Here is a 12,582-nt window from a genome sequence, read left to right as displayed (position 1 = left end):
TTCTGCAGAGAGCGAGTGCTTGTTTCCTCGCACTCGTTCTTCTGCAGGAGCCTAGGCCTCTTCTCTCCGATGCTGCCCTTCTGTAGTTTGAGGTTTCTTGTCTTTGACCTAAGGACTTTGAGTCTGAGGCAGCTGATGAGTAGCCTGGCCCTCTCTGGGGGGTGGGATGTACAGAGTGGATGGTCCATGCATCTCTAGACTGACCGCATGGCAAGGCTCAGGACTGCTGAGTGATCCCAGCTTGGGATTGTTACCATTGAGGTGTTTGAGAAGAAATAGGCATCAGGTGGTTGCAGTGAGTGTATTTGGAGCAGAGGAGGTCAGAGACCCTTCAGCCAGAAGTCATTGTTCCTTTTCACTTGCCTTTTTGAGGAGCCAGGCTGCCCCGCTGCCCTGGAGGTGTTCCCATGCACCACACAGCCCCGTGGATCTTATGGGGCCCCTTCGGGTTCCCCTTTTGCAGAGGAACAAATGTTGGCAGCACCAGCTAGAGAAGCGTGTAAACTGATGGCAATGCTGTCTCTCCCTGGTTCTCCGTGCCTTAGCCACATGCTGACTTTCCAATTGGCCCTAATCATTTGTGGGGTGAGAGCAGGCACCAAGGGGATTGATTATAACAGGTATGGGGCTGCCCAGCAGTGCTGTTAAGAGGATTATCTTTTTCTTACTGCACTCATGTGGCCTGTGCTAGCATGGTCAGTGCTTCTCCATCAAAGAGTAGGGGTCATTAATTTCGGAACACCTTTCTCTTCAGTTTCTCTTCTGCTTCCTTCCCACTTGCATCAGTCAAACCAGCATCCACAAAAGAATGTGTCCTGGATGGCTCATCACTCAGAAGCACCAGGCATCCAAAAGGGGACAGATGCCTGTCAGTGTCAGCCAGCTGTGACCACTCCTTCCTGACACTCCCTGAATGTCTGAGGTGTCTGAGTGTGACCACAGCCGGTTCAGTTTCGGGTTGGATCTGCCATCTGGTTTGTAGCTGTTAAGGTAACAGCGGCCTCTTTCCACCTGTGGGTACCTGTAGCCCACTGTGAAAGGCTGGCGGTGGCTCGTGGACAGAGCCCAGTGCCCTTTGCCATGCAGAATGCCCCAGCTGCCTCTTTCCTCAGTTGTACTGTTCTGCAAAAAACTCTCATGGCTTTTATGGGCTCTCTGCTTTCTACCGATGCACGCTGAATGGCAGCTGGAGGATGGTCCTGCTTGGTGGCACTGTTCAAGACGTGCCCGGCTTTGCACCCACATCTCCAGGCTCAGCTTTCATCCCGCTTCTGCCTTGCTGCTCTCCCTTGGCAAGCGGATGCTCCTTCTGTGCCCGGCACTGGCTGCAGCTCTGCTCTTCCTCTCTGACATCGCCCACAATGAGAGGAGATGGATGGATTTTTTTTTTTTTCCAGTTCACCCATCTCCTTCTCCTGGTGCAATAAGGGGCGATGCCCAATAGATGGCACTTGAGCCTCTTCCCAGACGGGGCACGCTCCTGTTGCGGCACAGGGGAAGGGAGCCCGAGGTGGGCATCATCCCCAGGTGGTTTCCAGGGGTGAAAGCAGCGCCCCTTTCCTCGTGAGCAGGCTTGGCTGGGCCTGCCTGGTGGGGCCTTCTGCACCCACACACACTCCTGATCTCGCGTCTCACGGCGTGAGCTGTACACAACGGGGAGCACAGGGTGCAGAGGTGTTGGGTTGTCCTCTGAGCACAATGGGAAACAGCTCGGAGGGATCTCTGCGTTAAACTAATCCTCACTGCGTTGTCTGCACCCATCCTGCTGGTCAGGATCCTCTCTGGGGAAGGTGGAGGAAGCTGCGGCACCTCAAGAGCAAATGCAGTTCTCCAGGAGTGTTTTCTCCATGCCAGCAGCAGGCAGTGACACGTGGGTTTTGTGGAAGTGAAGCAGGATCCTGCCACAGCCCTCTTGCTCTCTGTCACCACAACGCAATGTGTTCTTGCAGGGGAAGCTTGCCACCCACCTTCCTTTGGCTCCTGGCCTGGCTGCCAGGATCTTAAACAGGTTTTTTGAGCAATGCTGGAGCAGGCGTGTGGCCTTGTCATAAATGTTATGCAATGAATTTTTTCATGTTTTTATCAACCTAGAAATTCTGTGATTCTGTGATTCTGTGAACTGACCAGAGGAAACTTGGCCTTTCTGACGGGGTTTGAGATTTGGATTTGGTTTGAACCCAGTGTTCAGATCAAAACCCCAGGAGTGAGGAACCCACAGGAACCAAAAAGCCAAGCAAACTGATCACGTGAAATACTTGGGAAGCGAAACCACTGAATTTTGCATAGCTCCAGCAGTGTGATCTGGTAACAGGCTAGGTTACACGCCGGGGCAGCCTGGGAGCATGCAGCCAGGGGCCAGGAAGTACAGCTCGTGTTCTTGGATCTTCCACGGCTTTCCGCTGTGACCTTCAGAAAGTCACTTCAGAAAGTAATTTTTCCCAGCCTTAGTTTTCTCCATTGGAAAAAGGAGAAAACTTGCTCCTGGAAAGTATTTTGCTATTTTGGTAATATTCTGCAGCCCATGTGTGTGTTTCTGATGCATGGTGCAGCAGCACAGCCCACTGCGCCCAGCTCGTGTGTCGAGCCTTGTTTTTGGGGCAGGGATCGCATGAGGAGGAAGAGCTGTGACAACAGGTTGCAGCTCTTCGCTCTGCAGGGGCTTCTTTTACTACAGGGCTCTGCAGTTGCTTGTTGCTGGCTGCAGCAGTGCATCCCTGTACTGTGTTCAGAGATGGATTCTCAGTCATCAGGCTTTTGGATGTACCTTAGTTATCAGCTAGGGGTCAGGAGTAACTCATACCTCACGACAGATGTGCTGCTGCATGCCTATATGGAGGATTTCTGCTTTCCTCTGGCCTCTTATTCTCTCCTGTCGGAGGCAGGGTGCCAGGCTGGTGAGCTGGTATATGCAGTTACCTGTTGTCCTGCGTTCACGCGATAAGGAAACAGAAGAACCTAGGACAATGAATGGTGACTTAGGGTCTTGAGGTTGGATGGTGAGTTCAATTTGGTGTGGACTGGGGAGGGGGAAACACCTGAAAATACATCCACAGTGTGAATGCAGAATTCAGAGAGCAAATACAGCTTTACAAATGAGTTAGTCTACTGCAGGCATCTGAGGTGGCACTGCTCAGAAAGCAGGGACGTCATTCTCTGGCTCAGACTCCGTGCCTCTTGCAGTCTTTCAAGAAGAGCACTTTGCTAACTGGAGCTGGCCCGAGTCCCTTTCCCCTAAATCGAAGATATTTTTCTCTTCTGCAGCCAGCAGTTTACAAATGCCCTTTCCTTATCTTGTTACAGGCGTGCTGGCTGAGAAGGAGCAGCTGATCTGTTCACCAGCCTGTGCTGCTCCACAGCTTGTAGGTGAGCTCTGAGCCCTCCACAAGGCTGCCGAACTTCTCCCAGGAGAAAGGCTGGGACACAAGGCTCTGCTGGCCCCAGGGGACTGGTAGCAGGTGAAGGGAGCCTTTCACCCAGACACAGGGCATGGAGCCGGCAGTGCCTAGAAGTCCTCTGTTAGTCCTGCAAGCTCGTGCCTCCGTGAAACCTGCTGGTGGCTTTCTGTGGGGTCAGAGTGGCTGGGAGCGTATCGGGCAAGCCCCGGTAACTTTTTGCTGGCTGTTTGGCCAGGGAGGTGCTGGGGACACGGAGCCCTGGAGAAGCGGCTGCTGCAGAAGAAGAGGCCGTGGTGGTGGCGGCTTCCACCTGAGCACCCAGTGCTGTGCCTCAGACCTGGGGGATCAGTGAGGTGTGCGGGACCCTCTGTGGGTCCCCCTGCTCAGGCAGGGCCACCTCCAGCAGCTCCCTTGTGGACACCCCCAGGGACGGCTCCCTCGGGGCAGCCCTTGGCAGCGCTCCCCCCCTCACAGCACCGCGGCGCTCCCCGCTGCCCGGAGGCTCCCCCCGTGGCTCCGGGCGACCCCCACGGCCTCTTAGACCCCTTCTCCATCCCCTCCTTTCCCCTCCCGGGGGGCCGGGGCTCCTTTAAGCGGAGGCCCGGCCCCGGCAGCGCCGCGGCCCGCCCCGGTCGCCCAAGGGGCGCCGCGGCCCCGCTGCGGGCAGAGCGCGGGGCGGCCGCGGCCGTGCGGGGCCGGGGGGTGCGGGCGGAGGGAGGGAGGGGGGGGGGCTGCCGTGAGCAGCCCCGGCGGCTCCTCAGGAGGCGTGGAGAGAAAAACCACCCCCCTTAAAAAAAAGAGGGAAGTTTGGTGTTTATTTATTATTATTATTATTATTAAGGTGTTGGGAAGGGGGGGCCTCGCCCGCGCCCCCCCCCCCACTCCCACTCCCCAACCCCCAGCCCAGCCGCTCGGTGCGTGCGTGTGCCGAAGCCCCCCCCGGCGGCTCTGTACCATGCTGAAGGTCCTCACCGAAAAGCTCAGGAGCCAGACTCTGAACGAAATCCAGCCCTTCCAGCTGAAGGTAAGCTCTCTTCTGCATCGGACAGGTCCCGGGCGCCGGGGCTGGCAGCAGCTCCCTGCCTCCTGCTGTGAAGTCCCCCCCCCCCCCGAGCCTGCTCCAGCAGCTGATACAGGTAGAAGGCAGGTAAAGGCAAATGCATTTGGCATTTCTCACTCTACAAGTGTTTGCTTTTAACGGGGTGAGCCTTTAGCAGCGGAGGCAACTGCGTGGCTCTCCAGGTAGTTTTTGTGTGCGTGTGGCTGTAGCTGAACCCCCCTGTGCTGGGTGCTGGGCACGCACGGTTTGCCTGCAGTGCCTTTCGGCTCAGTATTTGCATTGCTCTCCTTTCTGGTCCAGGAGGCTGCAATCTGAGCTGAAGTTTGCCGGCTGGCCCCGTGCGTTCACCCGTGGCTTTCCCAACTCTGCTTATGTCCTTGTTTAGCATTCAGACAGCAAGCTGGGATCATGGATCCGGGATAAAGAATATCCGAACCTTTCCTGCTAAATGCATGGAGGAATTTCTGAACCGTATGCGAGGGGGGCAAACATGGAGTCACAATGAGCTCTGTTACAAAAGGTTGCCAGGTTTGATTCAGCAAAAGTGCTGAGAATCGAGGGGTACCCCCTCAAATCAGCAAAGTTACTTTGGACCCGCATCAGTGCTTGCTGGAAGTGTAGTGCCTGGCCCCACATCCAAGCAGGGATGTGGGAAAAGTGGCAGCCCTCGTTGCCTGGGATGGGGGCTGGGGCTCCATATACCAGGCTGTGGTGGAGCCTTTTGTATGTGTTACACAGAGGCAGATTGCAGCGCGTCTGCACTTCTGCACGGTCGCTCTGGACAGGCTGATGGCAACTTTGTTAGGAAGGGTGCTGGTGTTGCCTCAATTTTCTGTGCCCGTGTACTTCTTCCAGAAGATCCTATCCTTCCCGGGGAAGGAAGATTTGGATCTCATTGTTGGAAATAATATAGATGTTGCTTTGTGGTGAACGGATTCAGTGCAGAACACCTCTGTGCAGAGGCAGTGGGGGATTTCTTTTGAATGCTGTGTTTCTGGGGCTTGTGGCTGGGGTCGCCACCTTTAGCTTAATTGTTTCTCTTGGCTCCACAAGTTGCGAAACCATGAGATGCTCTGGAAGGAGCTCTCAGGGACACATAGAGCCTTCAGGATGCTTGGGGGCACTCAGGGAAACCCACAGGAGTGGGTATCTGCAGCCATTTTGTTCTCATTGGTGCCAAGGTTTTGTGCTGGAAACAGGTGGTCCGCATTTTTGCAGGCTCAGCTGAGAAGACAGACCTAAGCTTGTGCTGTCACTTGCAAGCAAGCCTAATGTCTAGCCCATCAGGCTGCCCTGCAGCCTGCCGTGGGGAGTGGTACAACGACTGGTATACATGCATGCGGGCAGAAAGCCAGACTTTCAAACCCTGGGTTTATGTGTGTTTTGTAGGCCTTTGGGGACCCTGTGCAGCTGCCTGGTCTTATTTGAGCCTCGTACCAGCATACTAATCACTTAACGGAGCATGCAAAGCTCTCTCGTAGGTGTTGAGCCTGATCTCTTTGCAGGTGTGGACGTGGGAGAGGTGCCACAAGCGGTGAGCTTCCCGTGGCTGCGCCGTGCGTGGAGCCCGCAGTGAGTCGGGGCGTGCTGCACCATCTCTGCCCTGCCCTCGGATGTGTGCGGGGCTGCCAGGCGCAGGCTGGGCTCGTGTCCTCTCAACTGCCTCATTCTCAGCTGTGGCTGAGGTCTGTGCAGGTGTGCGCGTATTTTGGCATGCATGGTATGTGCCTTGTTTAAAAGGTCCCATCCTGCTGTCACTGAAACTGGGTGAAAAGTTAGGTGTGAGCGTAACATCACGTCTGCAGTAGTGTAATGGAGAATGAGCAGCTAGTTTGGGTTGGGTATGTACTGATCTCCATCTACCCCCGAAACCAAGAGCTTGCTGAGCTTTAAAAGCAGCATGGTTAGCAGCTGTTCTCCTTCATTACCCACTTGCTTTTGCACTTTATGACCTTTGTTGGAAGTTCCCAAATTCAAGGGAAAACAAACTGCTGTTGTGTTTCAGGCTTGCAACAGCACTGCAATCAGGCAAAGTCCTGGGAGACCGTCCTTGGGTAAATTGTCAACTCATTTTTGTCAACTTGGGAGATCTGACCGGCCTTGGGTTGGCATCCAAGCTTTGGGAACCTTTTCGGGATGAAATGTCTGCCCGCTCTGAAGATCTCATTTTGGTACCGTGTTGAAATTGAACTGAATTGATCACATGTGCCTGTGATGGGTCTTTCTAGTCTTCACCCCCTTGCAGAAGATGAGCGGTTGCCATTGCTTCAAGTAAGCGAATCCAGGATGCTTTGGAGCGATAGTAATGGACTTTCCTCCTTTTTTTTTTTTTTTTTTCTTCTTAATTAATATCTATGTGAGTGGGAGCCTTATGTCTCAGCCTGTTGTTCTACCTCTTGCTTCCACAGTCTGGTGTTACTTGCTAGAGATTAGGCCAGATTTGGGAACCTTCAATTTCTGTCTGGCTGTTAGAAATCGAGTGCCAGCAGCAGATGTGAACGTACAGGTTAGGGGTTATCTCTGATAACAGGTGGCATCTGGATCTTCCCAGCAGGCTTTGTGGGACAGGGGAGAGGAGTGAGGAAAGGAGGCTGTGCCATACGGTAGTGACATGCTGCAAATAAGGACAGTGAGAGAGGCCTCAAGACCTGAATTTTTGGCTGGTTTGCCAGTATTAAGCCTATTATTTTTTTTTTATTATTTTCTTTCATAGCTTTGGACTGGTAGCCCTTCTTGAAGTACAAGTCAAAGTGTTTGGGGTGGCTTTTAAAATGTGTGTCCTGGGGTTGCAGCTCGAGATGGAGGCCTGATACTGGGCGCTCAGAAGTGCTCTCCAGCCGACTCAGCTGTCTACGAAAAAACACCTCGTTCATCCTCACAACCTGGGGCAGGGGGTTCTCAGACAAGTGCTTTTCTTCCAAATCCCTCCTCGACTCTTGTGTCCCCGTGCAGTTGTGTAGTGGATCAAGTGTAGGTGTCTGTTTTGTAAGCTTTGCTTGCAAGCAAGCTCCTTGGGGCAGGGAGCATCTGGTTGGAACAAGTCTGCACATTGCCAGTCAAGCTAAGCCCTTAATTAGTGGCCTTAGGTGTTATCAGAATGAAACAGTTGGATTGTGGTGTATAAAATTAACTGGCTGCAACGCGCAGCTTAAGAGAGCTCAGTGCTTTAAGGGTGGCAATTTCATTCCGGCTCCGCTGTCAACACAAACAACTTCGGAGGCGATGCGACTGGTGCTTTCATCCATTGAAGTTGCCGAATTACTTGTGCATCGGGCACACTCCTCTATGGCCGGGGTTAGAACTGCTTGGGACACGTCATTTGCTTAATGTCGATCAGCGAAATGCAGTCACGTGTGGGTCTGTCCTGGTGACAGCAGAGCGTTCTCTGCCGTGTAATTCCAGCCCTGCACTTGCTCAAAAGGGAAGTGCGAGGCACTAACAAAGGCACCGCGGCTGCTCTCCCCACGTACCCTCGGAGCCAGTAGGCAGTGATGGGGACCAGCAGTTCATGGCAGGTATTTCTGCAGGCGTCTGCATCTGGAGACAGATCTGAGACTGGCTCAGGCTGGCCAGCCCTGAGGAGCTACTGGGAATCGTCCCGATCCCATGTGAAGGGGGTTCAGTCGGCTGTGCACAGTGAGCCTCGGGCTTGCAGACAGCAGCTTGTGAGTGACTGTCCCAGCGGTAGCTGGTTCCTCTGCAGAGCAAGAGGGCTAAAAAACTTCACCTTTTCCTTCTCGGATCGAAAAGGGGCAAAGTAGCATCTTTATGTTGACGCACAGTGGGTAGACACTCAAGGATTTGTTTAAGGGCTTGGGCTTTGTATGAATGAGGGCAGATTAATTTCCTTCTTTCTTTGGGCTGGCTGCCTGTCATGTGCTCGGCCAGACACTGCTCTTCAGCCTGGCTGAAGACAGCTTGGCGCAGGGAAAACTTAGCTTCATCAGTCCCCCGTGGTGCGTGAAGCTGTTCTCCCCTTTGCGGGTTTTCAGTGCATCCCGCTGAACAGGTTCGTTGCTGTAGGACTGTTTTACACCAAAGCTTTACCATTCCTCCTACTAACACCTGGTAACAGTGATAATTCAGAACTAAAACGGTGTTAGTGAGTTAAAAATGCTAGGGTACGTACTTAGCTGTGGCAGAGTAGAGCAGCGAATCCCAGCCTCTCAGAAAGCTTAAGTTTCTGAGACCTCTGCCTGAGGCCTTGTAAAATAATAGGTCTTCAATACTTTCTACTCACTTCTGAGTTCTGAATTTTCAAGGTTTGTTGTCTTCTGTTTGTTGTCTTCTCTGTGCAGTCATCCAGCACCGATAATCTTCTGTAATGACTTAATTCCAGAGAGTGATGCTTCAGAAAAATATTAGATCTTACAGATACAGCATAAGGGAAGCTTCTTTGGGATAGCTCAGCTGGCCTCGTTTACGACTTATTTATTTGAACCTAGCCTATAGTTTCATATACAATCCCCTCTACTGTCACAAAGAAATCTATTTTTTCCTCTTTTTCCACAATTCTTGGTTTTATTTGAATGAAAAATTCAATTCTCAAAATGTAATCTTACATGTTTAACTTTTGCTCTTCAGTGCAAACAGATTAATCCATCTTACTTTGCTGGACAGTGCCGTTCTACTTAATTTTCTGCTCTTGTGCATTGTCTCACAGCTCCTGAATTTATGTTGCACTGTTTGGGATGTTTTCTCAAGCAGAAATATGGCTTATATTTGAAGTGAAAATAGGAAGCAGACCTAGGTAATCAGTTTTTTTTTTTTTTATGGCTTTTGCAAAGCAGTGGGTTTATGTTTTTGTTTGTTTGTTTTTTAGGTGCAAAGCTTACATCCACTTAGGACATCTCTGTGGAGTTGGCTGTAGTGTGCCAGTCTGGCCAGCTTCTCTGGCTGTTCCTGGAGCGTGTCTGGGGTCACAGAAGTGTTACCGGGCTGCCTCGGTATGGGAACCAAGGGCTGCGTTCCCTTTTCAGTGGGAAATGCGCTCCCACCCACGGCGTAGGCAGCGCCAGCCCTTTCTACCCCCAGGCATTTATCTGGAGCCCCCCGTTCCGTGGGATTGGGGTTGCTGGGTGACCCAACCCGTCCTAGCAACCAGCACCGCAGGTATGTGTGCACTGGGGGCTGGTTTCTTCCCCAGTAACTCTTGTAGGTGGCTGTGGGCAGAGCCCACTCATCCTCTCAGCCCTGTTGGGCAGTGCAGCTGGCCGCGATGGTTTCGAGTAGGCACCAGCACCACCCACAAGTGCTCAGTGTGAACACCCAGGCGAGGGTTTAGAGAAGAATCCAATTAGTCGTGACCTTTATCTGTGCAGAAAGCATTCCCTGTGAGGTATGGGCTCTGCTGTGACACAGCCTGCCTCCCCTGTGGCCCAGGCCTGGAGGTGAAGGACGGGTGGCCGCATCTGACCTGTGTGGAGGTATTTCTGTGCCAGCCCAGGCCTGCCCGAGCTGTAGGGACGTGGCACACAGGTGAAGCACAGCTCGTGGAAGTCTGGTTTCCTCTGGATCAGCTCGGGGTGGACAGCTCAGGGTGCCTCTGGGCATTTCTCTGCCCTCTCGCTGTGTTCTTCGTGCTTCCCAGACCCGTGGTGACCTCTTTCATGCTTTGAGGCAGCCTGGCAGAATGGGACTGCTGCCCCATGGTCCCCTTGCCTGGTGTGGGTACAGCATGTGAGGAGCTCACATCGTAGCCTCTCCAGTCTGGCCTTGATAGCCTGATGGGGAGTGAAATACTGTGGGCACAGAGAAAGCTCCTGGTGGGCAGCCAGCCACCATCCAGGCTTGCTGTAGAAGCAGAGTCCTGCTGCAAAACCCCTTCAGTATGCCCAGGTTTGGGATGCAGTGCTGGGAACAGGGATCGACGCCTGTTCTCTGCTGGAATGCATCTTCCAAGGGGAGGTGTCCCCCAGGCTTGGTGGACTGCAGGGCTGTGGCTTGTGTTCCTCAGCAAGCTGCCTTCATACGGGACTAAGATGACTGGGGTCAGAGCTAGAAACACCTCTGAGGAAAAGAGTAACCAGTGCATGAGCCAAGGAGCTGTAAGAAGGTTTTAATTAGTAATGGCCCCCATTTTTGGCACGGATGAGGCTTGTTGCCTGGCTGCAAGGCAGATGGTCCTTATCTGAATTTAGACTTCTGAAAGGGCCTAAGATACCTGGATAAAGTACACCCAAGTACCCCAGCATTCATGCATATCCCCAGTGAGAATAGACAGGCCTTGGTTTCTGACATTTCCAGGGAACAAACTATATTGATTGGCCCTGGGTAGCTGATTAATCAGTTTGACTGAGCTACAAGCCTGGTTTTTGAGCCCCTAGTTTCAAGGAGAGCCCAGAACTCAAGTTGCTAATGGCATAAGGGCCCCTCCTCTCCTTTTGTTCAGAAATGCGTCTTACCCTACTTCTTCCTAATGGGGTCGCGCTGTTTCTATAATGCAGGTGCTTTGTATTTGTTTTAAACCCATGTGCTTACTTCTTGGAGGTTACTCTCAGAGGTTATAATCTGCCGTGTTCTGCATGGGTATGATGAGAAGAAAACTGCCTTTGATTGAAAGGGGAATTTCCTGTGTGAGGAAAGCTGACCAGTGGTCAGCTCGCTGCTCCTCTTTGCTGAGAGGGTGTCTAGATACAAGCTGGGAAAAATACAAAGTAATCTTCCCATGTCCTGTTACCCAGTTATTGTGCACAAAGCCAAATGCTTGTTCCAGACAGTTGTCTGCAGCCAGCCTGTTTGTGTACGTTTTATTTATTTCATTCCAAAGAGTTGGTTCTTCAGAAGAAATGAAGAAAGTTGTGTGGCCAAAGGGTAATTAACAGGGGAGAGCAGCGGTATTTGGTGTAGAACGTATGAAGTGACATAATTTAGAGGCTTAAAAGTCAACTGCTCCTGTGTGCATGTACATATAGTGTTTTTCGTAGGAACTGCTTTATTCTGGCTCTGACAGATCACAGTTCTTGGCAAACCCTTGACTGGCATTTTGCAACACTACGTGTTGCTGAAGGATAACCTGATATTTGTTTTGAAGCTGCTGCTTATTGATGCAATTTTGTACCTTCTGGCTCATACATTGGAAGAGTAAACAATAAAATCCTGTATTTGTGCCACTCATCTGTAGTCCAGCCTTCCATGTGCTGGATGAAGAGACCACCACCTTTGGCCAGATCATCCCAAGTGGGAACCACTGGGAATCCCTTCATGCCTATCGGGAACGGATCTGGTACACACAGGGAAAAATTTTGCATTGTCCTGCACCTTCCTTTAAAGACATTTGACCAGCTGGATCTTGAGGGATGGTCCTATGTTACTGGCCTGCTCTGTGGTGAAACAGAGCAAGCCTGGTGTAAATCCACAGAGATGAAACAACTTGTGTCTGCGTGCACTCAGAAGGGTTAACGTAGGATTTCTAGAGGCCGAGAAGCCTGAAACGTCTTGTGTGCTCCAAATGCATTTTCCAGCCTGACTGTAAGGCATTGTTCCTTGTGTTTGCAAATCTGGTTAACGCAGTGCTTTATGGCTGAGCAGAGGTGAATGTCAAGCGAGGTCTCCCAACACAAGCAGCCTCCCCTCAGCTAGCGAAGTATCTCATGGCAATTGCAGATGCCCTCTCCGGGTCTTGAGAGAATAGAAAAACTGTTACCAGATGTGGTGTTTGTGCCAGCTCCTGTCCTCCCCTCATGTCCCAGAGAGCTGTCAGCCCACAATACGTCGTCTTGCTGTCGGTCCATGCGTGGAGTGGAGGTCCAGCAGCAAATGGGCTGGAAATCGCGGATGGAGCTGTCACCCTGTGGTCCTGCAGGGTGGGGGAGGCCCCTAACCTAACGAAGGTGGAGCTGCAGTCTTTAATCCTTCAGGCTCCTCCTTGTCTTTCTGGCTGCTGTGCTCTGTGGTGTCAACACTGCTGAATTACACCGCTCCCGTGGGATGGGAGCCAGGGCAGTGCTGGGGCTCGGTGCTGGGAGCTGTTGGGAGCTGACCTTCCTGCTAGGGGGTCCCTGCAGCACGGCTGTGCTGGAGGTTGCTGCTGCTTTCTGCCACGTGCTCCTGACACTTGATTTTGGCATTGCTTGCTTTGCTAGTCCCATTCTGAACTATGCGTGTGAAATGTTGTCTCCGTGCGTG

General features: G+C 52.3%; 1 protein-coding gene across 2 annotated transcripts in view; it reads left to right on the top strand.

Annotated features, from left to right (window-relative positions):
- The first annotated feature begins 4,262 nt into the window (after window positions 1–4,262).
- LOC116487924 overlaps window positions 4,263–12,582 on the top strand; it is a 50,613-nt gene continuing 42,293 nt past the window's right edge. For both annotated transcript variants that reach the window (XM_032185168.1, XM_032185167.1), the window contains exon 1: window positions 4,263–4,419. In XM_032185168.1, the coding sequence (XP_032041059.1) occupies window positions 4,351–4,419 (69 nt within the window). In that variant the 5' untranslated portion in view covers window positions 4,263–4,350. The remainder of the gene's footprint in view (window positions 4,420–12,582) is intronic.

This window comes from Aythya fuligula, chromosome 3, assembly GCF_009819795.1.
Source record: "Aythya fuligula isolate bAytFul2 chromosome 3, bAytFul2.pri, whole genome shotgun sequence".
Lineage (NCBI taxonomy): Eukaryota > Metazoa > Chordata > Aves > Anseriformes > Anatidae > Aythya > Aythya fuligula.
Note: the sequence above shows the minus strand (reverse complement) of the source record. Positions and strands in the feature narration are given on the sequence as shown.